At 46.0% G+C, this 20,508-nt stretch overlaps 1 protein-coding gene across 6 annotated transcripts in view; it reads left to right on the forward strand.

Moving 5' to 3' along the window:
• RYR2 (ryanodine receptor 2) overlaps positions 1 to 20,508 on the forward strand; it is a 195,497-nt gene that overhangs the window by 77,298 nt on the left and 97,691 nt on the right. For all 6 annotated transcript variants that reach the window (XM_036354797.1, XM_036354792.1, XM_036354793.1 and 3 more), the window contains exons 28-41: positions 856 to 1,064; positions 2,793 to 2,967; positions 3,908 to 4,116; positions 4,943 to 5,295; positions 6,879 to 6,993; positions 7,877 to 8,037; positions 10,013 to 10,172; positions 10,798 to 10,884; positions 11,408 to 11,634; positions 12,397 to 13,177; positions 15,469 to 15,669; positions 16,244 to 16,349; positions 17,623 to 17,766; positions 18,843 to 19,116. In XM_036354797.1, coding sequence (XP_036210690.1) covers positions 856 to 1,064; positions 2,793 to 2,967; positions 3,908 to 4,116; positions 4,943 to 5,295; positions 6,879 to 6,993; positions 7,877 to 8,037; positions 10,013 to 10,172; positions 10,798 to 10,884; positions 11,408 to 11,634; positions 12,397 to 13,177; positions 15,469 to 15,669; positions 16,244 to 16,349; positions 17,623 to 17,766; positions 18,843 to 19,116 — 3,202 coding nt within the window. The remainder of the gene's footprint in view (positions 1 to 855; positions 1,065 to 2,792; positions 2,968 to 3,907; positions 4,117 to 4,942; positions 5,296 to 6,878; positions 6,994 to 7,876; positions 8,038 to 10,012; positions 10,173 to 10,797; positions 10,885 to 11,407; positions 11,635 to 12,396; positions 13,178 to 15,468; positions 15,670 to 16,243; positions 16,350 to 17,622; positions 17,767 to 18,842; positions 19,117 to 20,508) is intronic.

The following is a 20,508-nucleotide window of genomic DNA, read 5'->3' on the forward strand; positions in this document are numbered from 1 at the left end:
TCAGGGTGTATGGCTGAGATTTCTCACTCCTGGCTCTCTCAATCCACATGTGTCCACTCTCAGTCTGTGCGTATCCACTGTCAATCCACATGCACACACTCAGTCCATCTGTGCCCAATCAGTCCACGTGTATGCACTCTCAATCCATGTACACCTACCCTCAGTCCACATGTGTCCTCTCTCAGTCCACGTGTGTCCACTCTCCATCTACTGTGTCCACTCTCAATGCACGTGTGGGGTGGAGAACAATATTTTTCCCTTGATACTGTACTGATTCTGATGTCAGACTTGACCCTTTTACTTTCTTAAACACAATGTGTGTGTGCAGCACATTAAGGTGAAGATGTGGGGGAGAGGGAGTTTTGCCCTCACCCATGCTGCCAGGGAGTGTGTAGATGGTGACCCTTCCCTGCTTTTTATAGCTTCCTGTCTCCTCCTCATTGCCTGGCTGCTTCTTCCCTCTTCTCCCTCACCGGCCAATGTCTGTTCATTTCTTATGGCCAGTGGCTTCAGTCTCTTGTGCTCTTTCTATCCATGCCTCACATTTATCTCATCTTCCACTACTAAACCACCAACTGCTGGTAGGTCTTTGCACAGACAGACATTCTCTCCCGCAAAGGCAGCGCCCCCACCATCACCGCGTCACCAGCTCGCCCCAGCCTCGTGCAGAAGCCAGTGCCCTCTGCGCCTCGCTGGCTCGTGGGCTGCCCGTCCTGATGAACACACTTAGTACATGTGCACCAGATGGGAATAGACTATCATTAGCACATCACTGTGGGTGTAGTTATAAAGTTATGTGGTATCTGTCCCGCTTTCAGTGTTCCCTGTGATCACAGACTCTCCTTACCTTCCCAGCTGCTCGAGCAGAAGTGTGCAGCAGCCCCGGGGAACGGTTCCGGATCTTCCGGGCTGAGAAAACCTATGCCGTGAAGGCGGGAAGGTGGTACTTCGAGTTCGAGGCTGTCACTGCTGGGGACATGCGCGTTGGCTGGAGCAGGCCAGGCTGCCAGCCTGATCAGGAGCTGGGCTGCGACGAACACGCCTTCGCCTTTGATGGCTTCAAGGTGAGTGGGCGCCAGGCAGCAGTCACGGGGTGGGAGGCATCCTCCCTGCCGGGCCTGGCTTTCCCAGAGGCCCCAGGGAGCACAGTGAGCACAGCGACACAGCCCTTTCCAGAACACACGCTGGGAAGATGGTTCCCAGGGAAGCTCCTGCCCTTGTAGTTTCAAAACATTGTTCTCCACTCACAAACACAGGCAATGCCTTGTCAACAAGATGAAGCACCGTGTCTAACAAAAGTGTTAAAAATACATATACTCATTAAAATGCATACACTTTGACACAGCAATTCCATGGGAAAAAATCGATCCTCAAGCAATAACTAATGATAGGTAGACACCTTTAATAACTATAAGAATACCTAAGGCAATGCGGTTTGTAATCACAAAAAGTTTCCATTTTCAGCATCGTTAGGCATTTTCATTTCTTTGGCTGTGGGGAAGTTTATTTTATTTATACATCATATAAATGTTTGAATATTATTTTACCTGTATAAAATATTAAAAATTTGTGTGTATGAACATAGTCACAATAGACTAATAGTCATTTTTGCTGATAAAATAGATCTTTTGTTCTTTTGTTTTCTCTGATTCTCCTTCAGTGGACTTCTATTCCTTTTACATGAGGGACATTTAATGGGGAAAAGGGAATTAGAATAAATAAGCAATCGTGTGGGAGTTTGGCTGGGGGCTCTCAGGCATGCATGGAGGGAGGGCACTTCTAGGCTAGAAACTAGCACTGTGTCCTCTAGGGGAGTTGACCCTCTTTGTTCTGAAATGTCTTATCTTTATTTTTCCTGAATTCTGCTTTTTTACTTCAGATGGGACAGTTGAATACCTTGTGAGACCTAATTTAGTTAAATAAATTTTCTAAAAACTAAGTATTATCCTTGAGAAGAATCATATTATTGTTTTGCATTTGTGACTGTATCTCATTACATATTAGATCACCGTGAAGGTGACATTTAGAGTAAAGTTAAAAGATTTACCTGGCAAATTAATATCACTAGTTTTGTACCTGCAGATCAATAGAATATACTATAGATTCAAATATCACACTTATCTCCTGTTTATATCAAACAATATTGGCATCTATATTCAGTCTTCAGCTTTTTATTTCAGCAAACATTTTGTAAACATTTTTAGGTTTGGTTTGAAACTTTTAATTTTATTATACACGGTGGGGCAAAGGTTTACAGTTGTTTGTATGGAAAATAATATAATAATAGATAATAATACAAAAATAAACTCTTGTGTGTACTCACAACTGTAAACTTACTTTTGCCCCACTTTGTATATTGAAATGCTTTAAGATTTCCGTTTTGTTATATATTGGTGCCATTGTTCCAAGGAATGAAAACTAGAATGTCATTCAATGATAAATTCCCAGCTTGAGTCTCTGCTCATAATTCTTTGTATTTGGGGGAGTAGAGAGAAACCACCCATGTCCCGGGAAGCGTTCATTGTAGGGAGGAAAATAAAATGTGAAAGACAGAGTTTTCTTTTGAATAGAAAGTATGCAGAGTAGGTTTTTAAAGTGATAGATTCTCAAAATGATGAGATAGCATTTGGGCTTTTTTCGAGTCAGTGCACACAGTGTTGGCGTTAGGGACTTAGGACTCCCAGATCCCAGCTTTTGGTGGGGGTGGGGAGAGGAGGGCTGCTGTGAGTCCTACAGGCAGAGGGGTTGCGTTCTCCTGGCTTTCTTGGTGACAATGACTCTTCTGTCCCCAGGCCCAGCGGTGGCACCAGGGCAATGAGCACTACGGGCGCTCCTGGCAAGCAGGCGATGTCATGGGGTGCATGGTGGACATGACGGAGCGCACCATGATGTTCACACTGAACGGCGAAATCCTTCTTGATGACTCAGGGTCAGAACTGGCTTTTAAGGACTTTGATGTTGGTGACGGTAAGTGTGTTGGGGGCGGCACAAGGAGGCTCTCTGTTCTGATGCCCGTGACCCCGTCTTTGGTTGAAGGTGAGGGCAGAGGAGCTGCTGCTGGAAGTCGCATGGGCACCCTGTTTGATCAGACACCCTTGACTTTGCTCTAGCAGAGGCCTCTTCGCACTACTGAGCTAAGGCAGAAGTGGCTTCTTGAACATGCGTAAGAAAATAAATGGCAGGCAAGAGGCTCATTTTCCACAAATGTTAAGTTTTTATTTAGTATTTCCCTCCGAGCTGCTTATAGCTTCTGTCTGCTCATTCATTTCATAAAAATGTAATGAGAGCCTCCCGTTCAGGCCCTCTGCTGGATGCTGAGAGGACAAAGATGAATAAACACTGTTCTGTCTTTATGTGGTGACAATATAGCAGGGAGCCCACACTTGTGTGATTTCTGATCAGTGAGAAGTTGGAAATAAAGGGATGCACAGTGCAGGGAGCAGGCAGCTCTGCTGTGGCTCCGAGGTGACCTGGGCAGGGAGGTAAAAGATGAAAGCCCTTCGTGAGGCAAACACTTCCAGTAAGGGGGCCCCTGGCCACATGGGGCCATTTTAATTTACATTAAGTTAAAAATTGAGTTTCTTGTCTGGCCATTGTGGCTCAGTGATTGAGTGTTGACCTATGAACCAGGAGGTCATGGTTCGATTCCTGGTCAGGGCACATGCCCAGGGATCCTGGAGGATTGGCTGCTTAGCATGCATCTCATGTACAGAGTCCAAGGTGAGGAGGGACTGATCCAGAGGTCGCAGTTAGTGAATTATGATGCTGAGGTCGAATACTGCCCTTCTGACCTTACGTCTAATACTTAGCATCGGTTCTTTCTTTTTGGAGCAACACTTGTGATCATTCCGTACTAATAGGCTCTTATACTAATGGAACTGAAGGTTTTAATTCTTCTTTCTTCCAGGATTCATACCTGTGTGCAGCCTTGGGGTGGCTCAGGTGGGAAGGATGAACTTTGGAAAGGACGTGAGCACCTTGAAGTATTTCACCATTTGTGGCTTACAGGAGGGCTATGAGCCATTCGCCGTTAATACAAACAGGGACATTACCATGTGGCTAAGCAAGCGACTTCCTCAGTTTCTCCAGGTTCCATCAAACCATGAACATATTGAGGTTTGCTTTTTCTTAAAATATCAGACAATTGCCAAAAAACAGGATTAGAGTATCTTTACACATGTGAGTTTTACTTGGACAGTTACTGTCACTTACTTAAAATGGTGACCCCGATGTGTTACACAGAAATAGAATTAAGCATAAGCTCAGCCTTGATTTTAAATACTTTATGAGTAGCTGACTAGACTGATGAGTAATAGTTAATTTTCTTTTTTAGAGGCAATCTCAGGCTCAGTCTGAAGAGATGCCGTTATAACATGGATTTCCCAAACCCTCTTCTGAGTTAGAAGCAGAACTATGGGTATATCTGCAACACAGTCTCTCTATACTCAATCGTCTAATTTACAAAATCTCACCACTTGTGGCTGCGTTTGGGGTTTTAAAGACAGGAAATCGTGGTCTTTAGAACCCCCGAATCCACAGTGATGGCTGGAATTGAGCTATTGCTTCTCTGTGTGCTAGGGGACCAGGTTAGATAGAACCCCCGAATCCACGGTGATGGCTGGAACTGACCTATTGCTTCTCTGTGTGCTAGGTGACCAGGTTAGATAGAACCCCCGAATCCACAGTGATGGCTGGAACTGAGCTATTGCTTCTCTGTGTGCTAGGTGACCAGGTTAGATAGAACCCCCGAATCCACGGTGTGGCTGGAACTGACCTATTGCTTCTCTGTGTGCTAGGTGGCCAGGATAGATAGAACCCCCGAATCCACAGTGATGGCTGGAACTGAGCTATTGCTTCTCTGTGTGCTAGGTGACCAGGTTAGATAGAACCCCCGAATCCACGGTGATGGCTGGAACTGACCTATTGCTTCTCTGTGTGCTAGGTGACCAGGATAGACGGCACCGCGGACAGCTCTCCGTGTTTAAAGGTCACTCAGAAGTCCTTCAGTTCCCAGAACAGCAGCACAGACATCATGTTCTACCGGCTGAGCATGCCCATCGAGTGCGCAGAGGTCTTCTCCAGGACGGCGGCCGGGGGGCTCCCGGGTGCCGGCCTCTTCGGGCCCAAGAGTGATCTGGAGGATTACGACGTGGATTCTGATTTTGAGGTTCTGATGAAGACAGCTCATGGCCATCTGGTGCCCGATCGAGTGGACAAAGACAAAGAAGCGACAAAACCAGAGTTTAATAACCACAAAGATTACGCGCAGGAAAAGCCCTCTCGTCTGAAACAAAGGTCGCTGATCTCTGCAAAGTGATTCAGTGTGAGCTCGTTCTGTGGGGAGGGCTGCCGTGGAGGCCAGTTTTTTCTTTCTCTTCGCCCTTCTTCATGCACAAAGGATTCTATAGGGGCAGTTAAGCACCCTGTTTGTCATCTGATTTGTTACCACAGATGTACTCTATCCCGAGTTACTTTTTTATGCCTTTTCATTTTGGTAAAAAAAAAACACAAACAAAAACAAGAAAATTTACCATCTTAACCACTTTTCAGTTCACTTACAAATTTTAAGCGTACAGTGCAGTTGAGTGAACAGTAGTGTTAGGTGTGATCACATTGTTGTGAAACATCTTCAGCACGTTTTCATCTTGCAGAAGTGAAACCCTATACCCATTAAACAAGTCTCCTTTCCACCTCCCCCCAGGCGCTGGTAACTACCACTCTACCTTTGGTTTCTATGAATTTGACTAATTTGGTACCTCTTACAGGTGGAATCATACAGTATTTTTCTTTGTGTGACTGGTTTGTCTCCTTAAGCGTAATGTCCTCAAGGTTCATCCATGTTGTAGCATGTCAGACCTTCTTCCCCTTTTTAAGGCTGAGTAATATTCCATTGTGTGTATAAACCACATTTTGTTTATCCGTTTGTCTCTCCATTCATCCATGGATGTTTGGCTTGATTCTACCTCTTGGCTATGGTAAATAGTGCTGTTGTCAACATGGATATAAAAATACCCTTTCAAGACCTAACTTTCATTTGTTTTGGATATATACCCAGAAATGGGATTACTGGCAGTTCTATTTTCAAGTTTTTAAGAAATCTCATATTGTCTTCCAGAGCTGTTGCACCATTTTATGATCTTACCACCACTATAAAAGGGTTCAGATTTATTCACATCCTTGTCAACCCTGTTATTTTCTGTTTGTTTTTGTTTTGTTTTGTTTTTTCATAGTAGCTATCCTAACGGGGGTGATAACTCATATAGTTTTGATTTGCATTTCCCTGATAATTAGTGCATATCTTTTCATATTATTATTGGTCATTTGTAGATCATCTTTGGAGAAATGCCTTTTCAAATTCTTTGTCCATTTTTGGATTGGCACGTTTGCTTTTCTGTTGTTGAGTTGTAGGAGTTCTTTACATACACTGGATATTAATCTTTAGCAGATATATGGTTTGCAAGTATTTCCCCCCAAGAGTTAGTTTTCAAAATGTCTGTATTTACTTTCTTGGTTGAAACTTAAAGAGTATTCTTTCTAAATAGTATTTTTATGGACAAGAAGGCAACCCATTTTAGCATTTTGCCTTGCACTAAATCTGAGTTTCTGAGCCTCAGCGTGCTCTGGGTTAGATAACTGTTTGTTGTGGGAGTCTGCCTTGTTCATGAAACATGGTCTCCATCCACCAGATGCAGATGGCACACACCTGGCCCCCATCCCATGTTATGACAACCAAAAATATCTCCAGATGTTGCCAGACATCCTCGGGGGAGTGAAATCGCCCTGGTTGATAATCACTGAACTAAGCTGATTATTTGCTTAATGTTTGAAGGAAGCAGAACTTTTACTGTTGCTTACTCCCAGGTCTGTCATATTTTCAGGTTTTTGCTTAGAAAAACAAAGCCGGATTACAGCACGAGCCACTCCGCAAGGCTCACTGAGGACGTCCTTGCGGATGATCGGGACGACTACGACTACCTGATGCAGACGTCCACGGTACGAGGCTTCAGCTCTCGTCATTTACGTCAAGCTGCCACTCACCCCAGTTTACGTTTCAGTCCACTTGCGTCATCATACATAGCAGGCTTAAACATTTTTTTCTTATTTGGGGAGGGGATTAAAAGTTGAAAAATATATGGATATGCAGTAAAAGAGCTATTTTAGGGAAAACAGCCTATTTTTTTTTTCTTGGCAAAATTTGAATTTGTGACCTAATTTCTCCAAGGACACATAATTTCTTTCATCTTTGTGATATGTCTAAAAGAAGATCATTTATATTTTGTTAGAGGTCAAGTTTTGCTCTTTGCCATTTAAAGTTTTCAAAACAACTAAATGCCAAATGGAAAAAATAGGTAGTAGTGTCCCTCAAGTACCCCCACGTTTGAGATTGATTTTCACATATTAGATTGGAGCTATTTTAAGGTGTGGAAATAAGACAGATTAGTGCTAGGAAAGACGGGCCTATTCACAGGTGTAGAACTCCAGCATCGATTAGCACACTGTAAGCCGGCAGAATTCGAAGCTTACCTGCCTGATGGCTGATGATTGTATTGCATAAACACCGTCTATATGTACAATACATATGGTGTGCATATTGTGTGTGTCCTTCCACAGTCATGCACGCACACTCGGGAGTATAAGAGCCTTGCACCATTTAGCACGTCTGCTCAGGGAGAGACTTCTCTGTGCCCATTATTTCTAGTCGAACTCCAGACTCTGCTCTAAGGCTCTTCTTATTTTGCAGTGTCAGTCTTTGGTGTCAATAACACTTCATTAGGCCCAGTGATTTTCCACAAGTATATCCTTCAACAGTTCAAGGGCGTTGCAGTTCAGATCGGTTCGTGTTACGTTGCCACTGCCTGCCTTGCTGTCTTCACAGTACTATTACTCGGTGAGGATCTTCCCTGGCCAGGAGCCGGCCAGCGTCTGGGTGGGCTGGGTCACGGCCGACTTCCACCAGTACGACACGTGCTTCGACTTGGACAGAGTTCGCACCGTCACCGTGACTCTGGGAGACGAGAAAGGGAAAGTGCACGAGAGGTTGGTTTTCCTCCCTTTCTTACAAGGGACAGCTGATGGAAATGTTGATAAACCTAGGAATTTTCTTGCTTGGATTTCATACCCGGGGTATTATTTCTACTTATCGGAACGATATAGTCAAAACCTTAATGTCAGTGTCCTTTCTGTTGCTCAAACAAGCCAGTGAGGAATCTGAGTATTTAAAAGTGAAAACCGTTATAAAGTGAGAGCAGCGCATCCCTTTTCGGGTAACAGTTGTGTTCCTTCAGCTGACATCGCACATGACTAACAACTGGGGCTGCGAGTCGCAGCCTTTGTGCCAGGGATTAGGATGGGGAAGGTGAGACAGGGAGCATGTGGTCTGACACGCATCCTGGGACCTGGTTTGTGGGGGGAGACGATTGAAGACTTGAGGGGCTAGTGGTGGAGACCAGGTGGGCATGTTTCAACTCCGACTGAGGAGCAGTGGGTTCTTTCCTCAGCCTGGCCATTGACTCGCTGTGTGGCTTTGGGTAAGTCAGTTCCACTTTCTGTGCCATCCTTTTTCATTTGTAAAACAAACCAAACTCAAACCAAACCTTCAAAAAAGTGAAGAAGGCCGTTTTCCTTGCGGAAGTAGACAAGAGAAGACCTGACATTTGCACCTACCTCTGTGCCCATGCGTCCCCTGGTCCTCCATGCGTTGCTTTTATTTTATGGCCGCACCTCATTTTTGGTGACTGGAAGTTCACTCTCTTGCCTTTAGGTTTTAACACCTGAAACATTAGAACTTAGACCTTGAGGCAGTGGGCTGGCAAAACTCTCCAATGAGGAATGCTTCTTGTCAGTGTGGGCGCCCCAAACCGCCTATCTCCAGGAATATTCTTGGGGGACATATTTGATTTTCAGAGAAGGTGATAGTATAAGGGAAGCTGGGGTTGGGCCACCTAATAGATGACTCTGTTGTGGGAATAGTTGAGGGAAGGGTTGTTGAGTCTTACGTACGCAGTGCAAAGAAGCACAGCTGACCTGATTATCCAGAAACTGACCAGCTCACCTTTTTTAAAAAAAATTTTATTTTTTAATCTTCACCGGAGGATATTTTTCCATTGATTTTTGGAGACAGTGGAAGACAGAGAGAAACATTGATGTGAGAGAAACACATCGATGGGTTGCCTCCTGCACACGCCCTGACCAGGGCCCGGGCTTGGGGGGGAGCTTGCAACCGAGGTACTTGTCCTTAACTGGAATTGAACCCAGGACCTGACATCCTGTCCACTATCCAGACTGGCTAGGGCCATCTCACCTTCTTGTTCTTTGCCTGCCTGTGGCCTGTTTTCCCCCTGGCCTCATTCATCTATCTGCTATCTGGTGGCAGACAAAGTGAAAATAACAGTTTTGTTGCCATCTCTGGTGAAGGTTTTGCTGAGAGTGAAACTCAGGTGGGTTGTTAACACTGATTTTGTGCATATTCCAGCTGAGTCTCTCTCATAGCAGATCACTGGGAAGTGTCCGTAAGGGGGCATGCTTTTAGCCAAATGGTAAATGTATTGAATGACTGGTGCTCAGGTGAATTTGCCTGAGGACTCTGATAGTGTTAAACAGGAATGCTTCTCATCTCAGAACAGTGGTTACACACACACACACACACACACACACACACAATACCTCTGAGAATGAAAATTATAAATTTGGATGATTATTAAATAAACTTCTTTGAACCTCAGAAAAAGATCCAGTTTGGTTTGAGTTTTTGGAGGGAAGGTGCAGGTCAGTTCTTATGTGGTTCCAGCTTGTTGACCCGTCTCCATCAGGTGTCAATCAGGGGCGTGTGTGACCTGATCGAGAGTGTCCACCGGTCAGCGAGGTTCGGGGTCAGACTCGGGCCCACGTGCACCTCCCCCACCACAGCATGAGCTTGTTGCTTGCGCAGCATAATTTAGGTTTAGTCTGCGAGATCTACATGCTTCTGTGACACCTGTGGTTGTACAAAGATAAAACTGTTTTTGAAATTCAGCATCAAACGCAGCAACTGCTACATGGTGTGTGCGGGCGAGAGCATGAGCCCCGGGCAGGTCCGCAACAACAACGGGCTGGAGATCGGCTGCGTGGTGGACGCCGCCAGCGGGCTGCTCACCTTCACGGCCAACGGCAAGGAGCTGAGCACCTACTACCAGGTACCGTCTGTGGGCGCTGCTTCTCCGCAGGGAAGTGATGTTAACCATTAGAGGAAAGCACAGTCTGTAAGATGGAAAAGCAAATGAGAAAAAAATGAAAACAGGCCCTGGCCAGTGTTGGTCAGTGGTTACAGCATCTGCCCACCCACCTAACGGTCTTGTGTCTGATTCCCAGTTGAGCTCCAGGGTTGCAGGTTCTATTCCAGGTCCAGGCCAGGGCGCGTGCAGGAGGCAAATTACAGATGTGTCTCTCTCACATCGATGTTTCTCTCTCTCCCCACCTCCCTTCCACTCTCTGTAAAAATCAATGGGAAAAATATCCTTGGGTGAGGATTAACAACAACAAAAAAGAAAATGAAAACAGGACTCAATGAATTATGTATTTTTACTTCTGCTTGAATAATAGCTGTGCCTTATGCCTCAGAGCAAAGAGTACATTTCTCCTTAAATGTTCATGTAGCAAAGAAATGAAATGCTCCAAGTAATTGTTGAAAGACCATATCCATGTGGGAGAAAGGAAAGTCTCTGGTTCGCTTTTGTGAAGTGTTCCTTAGTTGTTGTGAAGAAAATACATCTTCTTTCTGTTTCTTCCTCTGCTAATATTATTAAATTCGTTGGTTTTAAGGTGGAGCCAAGCACCAAATTATTTCCTGCAGTTTTTGCACAAGCTACAAGTCCCAATGTTTTCCAGTTTGAGTTGGGAAGAATAAAGGTAAGAGAGACTCATTCTTGCGATTACATTTGGATTGTGTTCTATTAGGGAATAATATGCACTTCTTAAGTTAGTACTGCCATTAATCCTATAAATAATCTTTAAAATATATTTTTATTGATTTCATAGAGGAAGGGAGAGGGAGAGAGAGAGAAACATCAATGTGAGTGAGGGTGTGGGTTACGGACAAGGAGGGTGACAGAACAGACAGGGAGAGAGAGCCGCGTGGATGTGACCTGTGTCAGGACGTGTGACACGGAGAGCAGCTTGGAGAGCAAACCTGGAGGATGTGGGGATGCTTCCGAGGCCAGCGAGGGTGTGGCAGAGCCACGCGCCTGCCCTGAAGGGCCAGGCGTTTTCATTCACAACATTTTCTCCTTTCAGGAGCTTTTGCCCAATTTCTGCTATCTTGTATGAGCTTCGGTGGACACGCAGTGGGTCTTCCTTCTGTTGTCTGTTCTGCAGAATGCTAGTCATCGTTCCCCGGGAGTATCATAAACGGTTCTTCTGCTTCGCCCCCTAGAACGTGATGCCTCTCTCGGCGGGACTCTTCAAGAGCGAGCACAGGAACCCCGTGCCTCAGTGTCCCCCGCGCCTCCACGTGCAGTTCCTGTCCCACGTCTTGTGGAGCAGAATGCCCAACCAGTTTCTGAAGGTGGACGTGTCACGGGTCAGCGAGCGCCAGGGCTGGCTGGTGCAGTGCGTGGACCCCCTGCAGTTCATGTCCCTGCATATCCCCGAGGAGAACAGGTCTGCGTGCCCGGCACCCTCCCACTGGGTCCCTCCAACTGACCACTGCCCGGGGCTCCAGGTGGCACTGGGGACACAAATTGAGTGGCTCGTCTGAAGGAAGTATGGACTTTTAAAACGGATTCTGTAGTCAAAGGAAAGACTTTGGGCATATTCAAAACCCGATTTTTGAGGTTTTTGAAAGGTCATGACATGTGTCAGAAGCAGAATGGCCTGAATGAGGAGCCTGTGTAAACGCAGTTTCCTAGCAGGAACTCTCCTCACTGAAAATGTCACTATAGTGTGTGTTTCCCGAGCGGCGCAGACCTGGTGGCATATGTGTGGGTCTGGGAGGGAGGTGGGTTAGAGGGAGGTTATGTCCCAGGAATCACCTGTTAGCTCCTCTCACTGGCAGGCGGCAGTGCTCACAGGTCAGAGACAAGGGGCAGCCTCCGCAATTGAAGGCATTGTTTCCTGGGTTCCAGAAACCAGCCAGCCCAGTAGGGAAGGGGACTTGGGGTTTCTCAGGGAGTGCTCATGTTCTGAAAGGAGGGGTCCCCAGGTTCAGACTGAGACCAGTATCTAAGAGGTGCCCAGAACTTCGGGGGTATGGACGATGAAGGGGGTGCAAGCACAAGAGGGTGAACATTTTCAACATAAAATTCTTTATGGAAGAAATCTTGTAAAACACCTAGAACGGACTCTTCCTGCATGTCGTGGAGAAAGAGTGTGGTTTGCATGAGCTCTTCTGTCCCTGTGACTGAGCATCCCCTGCCCCCGCAGGTCCGTGGACATCCTGGAGCTGACGGAGCAGGAGGAGCTGCTGCGCTTCCACTCGCACACCCTGCGGCTATACTCGGCCGTGTGTGCCCTGGGCAACCACCGCGTGGCACACGCGCTCTGCAGCCACGTGGACGAGGCACAGCTGCTGTACGCCATCGAGAGCAAGTACATGCCCGGCCTGCTGCGCACGGGCTACTACGACCTGCTCATCGACATCCACCTGAGCGCCTACGCCACCGCGCGGCTCATGATGAACAACGAGTTCATCGTGCCCATGACCGAGGAGACCAAGAGCATCACGCTCTTCCCAGACAAGCACAAGGAGCACGGGCTGCCGGGCATCGGCCTCAGCACCTCGCTGCGGCCACGCATGCGCTTCTCCTCGCCTAGCTTTGTGTGCCTCAATCACGACTGCTACCAGTACAGCCCCGAGTTCCCACTGGACACGCTCAAGGCCAAGACCATGCAGATGCTGACCGAGGTGGTGCAGGAGGGCGGACTGCGTGCGAGGGACCCCGTAGGGGGCACCACTGAGTTCCTCTTCGTGCCGCTGATCAAGCTCTTCTACACGCTGCTCACAATGGGTGTCTTCCAAGGGGAGGACCTGAAGCACATCCTGCAACTGATTGAGCCCCGGGTGTTCAAGGAGGCCTCCCTGGAGGAGGAGCACCAGGCACCACTCAAGGAGCCCCACACCGAAGATGCCAGGCCCGAGGGCATACGAGGGGATGCGGCAGAGGGGTTGCTGCAGATGAAACTGCCTGAGCCTGTGAAGCTCCAGGTGAGGGGGTGAGTGGGGGGCTGCAGGTGAGCAGGGGGTGAGTGGGGGGCTGCAGGTGAGCGCGGGAGAAGGGGTGGGGAGCTCAGGATTGCACATGACTAAGGCACTGAAACTGGCCTGTGGGGGTTCCTGCATAGCATAGTTGTCTAGAAAATTAATGTCCAGTTGTGTTTGGGACCCATCAATCTAACTTTCTTACATTTGGATTGAATTTAATGAATTTTCTAATTGAGTTGAGAATAGTTGATAAAAGATACATTTAGTATATTTGTCAAGGTGGTTTCCTTGGCTGAGTATACATCTGTCTACCATGTGTGTCTGCAAGTCCGGCCTGTTTGTGTGTGTATGTATGTGTGTATACATGTACTTGTGTGTATATGTAGATTTGTATGTATAGATGTGTGTCTATATGTGTATTTGTGTGTACAGTTGTGTATATGTGTATATTGGTATGTATGCATATAGTTGTGTACGTGTATATATGTATATTTATGTGTGTACATTTTTATGTATATATGTATATTTGTGTGTATATGTACATTTGTCTGTGTGTAGGTGTGTATACATATATTTGTGTGTCTATAGTTGTGTGTGTATATTTGTGTGCGTGTCTGTGTGTATACATATCTATTTCTGTGTGTGCAGTTGTGCATGTGTGTGTGTATTATATGTGTGGAAACGTGGGAGATGGCCTTCTGTCTGCCAGCCTTCTCCCTTGGGCTCCTTAGTGGTTCCCTGTGTCTTGTTTCTGCATCTCACCATGTTTCGTTGGAATGCTTGAACTCCAGGCATTTTGTAGCCCTCCCTATCCGCCTGCATTCCTACCAGCCTCAGGGCACTTGTCCCACAGCGGATGTCACTTCCTGCATGTGTTGCTAAGGAGCCGGAGGCATGGCCTGTCTTTGTGCGCACGTGTCTGAGGCCCTTTCTTCAGCCTCTGGTCTGTAAGGTCCCGTGAGTGTGGGCACTGACGGTGCACTGTCTCCCTCTCCATCTGCAGAGCCAGGCACAGTGCTGGGTGAAGGAACGGGAGGCCCACCCTCCAGAAGCGCCGCCCCTGGGGGAAATACATACTTAGTGATGCATCTCTCTTCATGTGTCTGATTGCTAATTCCCTTGATGGTCTGGAAGAATAGAATGGATTAGTAGAATACAGAAACTTCAACGGGATCGCCATGAGAAAGGCGCGGGGAGGCCTCTGTAAGCTGAGGTCGGACACGAGTGTGTGTAGACAGGAGCGGGAGAGGGTCCTGGGAGCTTTGCACAGGACACGTGGCCCCGCAGGCTCTAAAGCAGGGAGAGGCGGTGCGGCTGCCGCCGAAAGAGCTGAGGAGAGAGGGTGAGACAGGCAGACAGCAGCTCTCACAGAATGGGGCCGATGGCTAAAACCAGCCACACGATGGAGTTTGAATTTTATTCTAAGTTCCATTAAAACCGTGAAGAATTTTAGCAGGAAACTTTTATTCTAAAAGCACAGTGTAGCTGTTGTGAGTAAAACAGATGAGAGGGGAAGACAGGGTGGTCCAGGGCAGACTGAGTCAGGAGGCTGTCACGTGGACCCAGACCCCAGGGGATGGTGCTTACATGAAGGTGGGCGAAGGAGGCGGAGGGAGGGGGGTGGACAGTAGGCCCGCTTCAGAGCAGCATCGACAGACAGACTCCTGTGGGTAGGGACTCACAGTGCCTCGTGTTGAATCACAGTTGGTGTTGGTGTATTTAAGTGTTTCCGAAGCTTGGGCAGGACATTCCCTGGTAGGCATATTTTGAAAGGCTCACTGTGCACTTAGAAATCCTTTTGGATTCCTGTGGGAGAATACCCAGTTAGTGAATATGCTGTAAAACCACCCAAGTTACATGCAGGGTCTGGAGGTAGACAGTCTAGGATTGGCAGAACTCAGTGATGTCATTTGAAACCCAGATCTTAGTATCCTGCTGCGACCCTCAGTCGTGGTTTCCAGCCTAAGGTGTGTTGCCTCATCTTCCTCCAGTGATCATGTCGTGACCCAGGAACACTCTCCTTGAGAAGAGGGTGTTCTAGTCTGTTGTCAATGATGGAAAATCTTTCCCAGGAGACCCCTGGCAAGCTTCTCATATATCCCATTGGCCACAGCACCTACAGCCGCAGGAGGCCAGGACAGAGTGTCCACCAAAGGGACATGCATTTGCCAGGATTCTGTGCGTAAAGGAGGAGAGTGTACAGCTGGGCATCTCTGCCACTGACTTTTATTTGATGTCCCAGAGCTCTAAAGATTCATGACTTACACTTGGTGTTTTTGTCATTGTCTTCTTAGATGTGCCTGCTCCTGCAGTACCTCTGCGACTGCCAGGTCCGACACCGCATAGAAGCCATTGTGGCCTTTTCAGACGACTTTGTCGCTAGGCTCCAGGACAACCAGCGCTTCCGCTATAACGAAGTCATGCAAGCCCTGAACATGTCGGCTGCACTCACAGCCCGGAAGACTAAGGAGTTCAGGTCGCCCCCACAAGAACAGGTACAAGAGGGAGCTGGGGACCCTCCCTGTTTACTGTTTAGCTCACTCAGGACCCAGGCCCTGCAGAGGGACAAGTGCATTTCCCTGTTCTCCTTACACTACCCAAGTGGCAGTAGTCAGCAGTCTTAGTTTCACCCAGCAGTCTACTTGTTTAGTTTAAACAATAAGAGGCTTATTAAAAGGGTGTGTCATGGCCTCTTTGAGGAGGCCAGTTTGCCAGATCCTGATGTTCTACAAATGGGAACAATATGCAGCCCAGGGGGTCCTCATGGCCGACGTGGTTCCGTCCCAGCTACAGGAGTCCTCCACTCCTGGGACACAATGCCAGACATTTTAAAAATTTATTTATTTATTTACTTACTTTTCATTTACTGTTAATATATTATTTTTAAATTGAGGTGGGGGGGAAGCATTGATTTGTTCTACTTATTGATACATTCGTCTGTTGGGCAACATTTTACAAATACTCCAAAACCGGTTTTGAGCAGCTTTGGTTTATGATCTTTGCTGTGTTGTTCCTGAATCCACTTTTCTCTCATTCTCGTTCTTCCTCTTCCTTGTTTCAAACTTTCAGATCAATATGCTTCTCAATTTTAAGGATGACAAAAATGAGTGTCCATGTCCAGAGGAAATTCGAGACCAACTCTTAGATTTTCATGAAGATCTGATGGCACATTGTGGTAAGGTCTTTGTGACCTACAGCTCTTGTTAAATGCACATTCACTGCTTCAAAAGTAGCTCTTATGTAAGAAGTTCACTGCTACAAAAGCAGCTCTGTATGTAACAGGTTCACAAATACGTATGATGCTGGTTAGGGTTTATCTAAGAATACCTATTATGATACAATGGTTAACGGGCCCTATGTGGGAAGTCAGGCTGTCAGATGAAGCAGAAGATGACTGACATTCCTCTCTCTTCCCTCTTTCCCTGGTGACAGGGAACAAGGGAGGTTAAGTCGGGGGAAGGGGAGGCGCAGATTGTAACCAGGTGCTTTGGGCAGAGAGCTGAGTGTTAGGTTGATTGAGTCTAATGAAATTTATTTACAACCAGTTGTATTTAAACTGACTACATGGCCACTTTTTAGGCCAATGAAATTCAGCATGTCTTATGGAATTAATTAATGCCTAAGGGAATCCTTCATTGAATTATATGTTAGCAGCCAGCTCTGTGAAGGGAATCCTCCCCCTTCATTCTAAGAACTTGCCCAGTGGGATCGATTCGATGCTGCAGGCGTGTGCGTCCTCTGTCTCCATGCAGTGGTGTGGGTGAAGGCTGCTCCTGTGAAAGACAGTGACCTGGCAGCCAGTTCCTAGGAGATCTGCATGGCCCCAGGGGCATTATTTTTATTTTATTTTAATAAGGAGAATAAAAGCACTGCTTTGCATATTCAGTCAGCTTATGAATGAAGAACCACTGAATGACTGCCGTCAGGTTATATACCGTGTATATACGATGTATGTAGTATGAAGAAGGGGACACTCTACAATGGTAGAATTATTGCTTCAGACATAAAGCATCCATGCTTTAGGTACCTAATTAGGCCTGTTCTACCTGTGTCTCAAGTTGTCAAAATATTACTGACATTTATGGAGGCAAGTGAGGAGGAAAGTGGGAGGTTTTCAGGCCGGCAGATGGCGCCTGAAGTCAGAGTTGCCTGTGTCGGTGAAAGGAGCGGACTGGGCCTTATTTCCTGAGAGAGATTTTGTCCTCTGTTCCGTTTTGTATTTCGTGCCGGCTGCTGAGGGCCAGGAGCCCACAGGAGCAGGGGGAAGAGCAGGCAGGAAGAAACGCCACACATGAATGCTGCTGCGAGTGCTCCTGGGCAGGCTTGCTTGGTGTTGCCGAGTTTCCGACGCTGTGAATGGAAGAGGGTGCAAAGCCTGAGAATTCTTTTTCTGAAATGTACTTTTAAAATAGGTTTTTCTTTTCTTCTTTCTCTTCCCTTTTTACTAGGAATTGAGCTGGATGACGATGGGTCTCTGGACGGAAGCAGTGACCTAACAATTAGAGGGCGCCTGATGTCCCTGGTGGAGAAGGTGACGTCCCTGAAGAAGAAGCAAGCTGACAAGCCAGCGGAGAGTGCCTCCGACAAGTCCTGTAAGCAGTGGGAGAGGCGAAGGGGCCCCGCTGCTGACACTTACCCATCCTTTCAACGACGTCGCACTGGAGAGCCAGGGAGAAACTGATTCTTGAGTAGATGCCTGTAGCCGCCAGAGGTGCTCAGCAGCATCGGATGATACTTGTAGAAACAGATGGAGAGAGAGCACATTATGAGGGGAGATGGGCTCTGGGAGCACTAGAAGTTTAGGTGTTTGGAGACTATGAAGAGAAAGAAAAAGGGAGTACCTTAGCCTTCCTGTCTAAATACCATGCAGTTGATTTTCAAATATTCTTATATTAAGTTAAACCTTTTCTTAAGGTTTCAATAGGTAGTGTCTGTAACTCTATTTTGGTCCAGTTCATGCATATTTTATTTAACTGCAGAGGAAGCTGGTATTCCTGAGTCAAGTTGGCACAGGGCAGTGAGTCTCAGACACACACTCGCCCAGAAGGCTCAGGAGTGGGTCTGCGACCCACCCTGACACCTCCTTTTTGAAGACATTTTAAGTGACTATTGGGATCCAAATTTAAGTATAAATGTAACAACATGAGGTCACTGCTGCACATGACTCAATGAGGAGACAACTGGGTCAACATCTCGCTCCTCGAATGCCCATGATTGACCTTTATAGGGACATGTGATGTCAGGTTTTCTGGGGAGAAGATAATGGAACAAAGAAAGTAAAAGTAAAAGTAATAGGACAACTCATATTAATGGTTGTATGGATTGCCAACAGTGGTTTTGAAAAAGTGGCTGCAATTTTGAAACAACTAAAATCCCTTCATTATAAGAGTAGTCCTTAAAGAAAAGTTTGTCAGTTTGTGTATTTCCATTCTTGCTTGTCCTATAACTCATCTTTATTGTACTGTATGTATATGTGTGTATATATATATACATACACACACGTATATACACATATATTTAAATGAAGTTTATTCTAAAAATATTCCTAAATATTCTGGTACAAATATAGATATGAGTTTAGGACTATGAAATATGCAGTTGAAATGCCCACTTTAATGTCGTCTCTTATTATTTTCCTTCTTTAAAAATATCAACAATGACCCCGCAGCCACTCTTCAGCAGCTGATCTCTGAGACGATGGTGCGGTGGGCTCAGGAGTCTGTCATCGAGGACCCCGAGCTGGTGAGGGCCATGTTCGTGCTGCTTCACCGGCAGTACGACGGCATCGGGGGTCTGGTCCAGGCCCTGCCCAAGACCTACACCATCAGCGCTGTCTCCGTGGAGGACACCATCAACCTGCTGGCCTCCCTGGGCCAGATCCGCTCTCTGCTGAGTGTGAGGATGGGCAGAGAAGAGGAGAAGCTCATGATTCGGGGACTAGGGTACCTTTAATCATTACGGCCTTTTGTCTTACGTGTGTGTCTTCTTTCTGACTGATTATCCCAATACCAGAACAGTAGGTGCATTAATAAACATACACTCTTTAGATTGCATGATCATTAAGTTAGATTGTTCTGTTTTTAGAGATTATGTTTTAAAGCTAAATAGGAAGGTTGCTCAATAATGAAACATGTCTAATTTTACAACTAGATGTAAAGATGGCTGTGATACAGAGCAAATACCTTTGAGTTTGTTTTTTAATTAGTTACTCAGAAATGTATAATCATATATAAAAATACAGGTTAATAAAAACACACACTAAAATCCATGAGGAGATAAACACTCTCCAGCAGGAAACAATAAGAATGTTTGTCTGTATCTACTGGGCCGTGAAGGAAGAATGGGGAACTGCGAATTCAGCATCATAACTTGTGCTTCATGTAGATTTGGGGTTTAACCTTTGCACCTTATGCATAGTTTAAGGAACCCCAAGCTGAGAAATGAATGTAAAAATTGGCCCGGTGGTATGCTTTCTTAGCTCAAGTTCCTCTGAAATCTTGCAAGAAAAAACCTAAATAGTAAAAAAAAGTTAGCCCAAAATAAAAAACTGCGAACACATAGTAAACAATTCACCATAAATAAGGGTCTGCAGTTACAATGAACTATGGAGTTAGAACACCTCCCCCAAGAACTTCAGATAATAGAATGTTGGAAAGAGAACATAAAATCACTGTATGCAAAGGAATAAATGAAGTCTCTAAAAACAAGACTTGCAAAAAGTCCAGGATGGTTTGAGAAAGATCCAAATAAACTTCTAGAAATGAAAAATATGAGACTTGATATAAAAAAAACCAGGTACTTGAATTACAGGTAAGATATAGCTGAAGAGAAAATTAATGAATTAGATGAGAGAGCTGAGGAAATTACTCAGCAATGCAGCACTGAGAGAAAGTACAAAAGAGAAGTTGTGAGACCGAAGGGATAGTGAGAGGAGGTCCCGCATGTGCAGAAGAAGGTTGCTAGGAGACACAATGCGGGGACTAAAGGACGGATTGAAGAGCTATTAACTTGAGTTTTTCAGAGTGGATGAAAGACGGGAATTCACAGATTCACAAAGCTCCAATAGTTCCACATCGACAGCTGGAGAGGCCATTTTAGAATAAAGTAGAGAGGAAAGCCAGAACACTTGCAAAGGAACGATATTTAGAATTCTCAACGGCAGGACTGGAAAACGTGACTCAGTGTGGGATTGTTACCAGGGGAGGATCCCACACAATGAGCTCGTGCTTTGTGTGGTTTTGGAGAGGAAATTTACATCCATATTCAAGAGTGAGAGAAAAACAGGTATTTCAGAGTATTTACTTACAGCCCCTCATTGAAAGGCCTTCTAAAGG

This window comes from Myotis myotis, unplaced genomic scaffold (assembly GCF_014108235.1).
Source record: "Myotis myotis isolate mMyoMyo1 unplaced genomic scaffold, mMyoMyo1.p scaffold_m19_p_21, whole genome shotgun sequence".
Classification (NCBI taxonomy): domain Eukaryota; kingdom Metazoa; phylum Chordata; class Mammalia; order Chiroptera; family Vespertilionidae; genus Myotis; species Myotis myotis.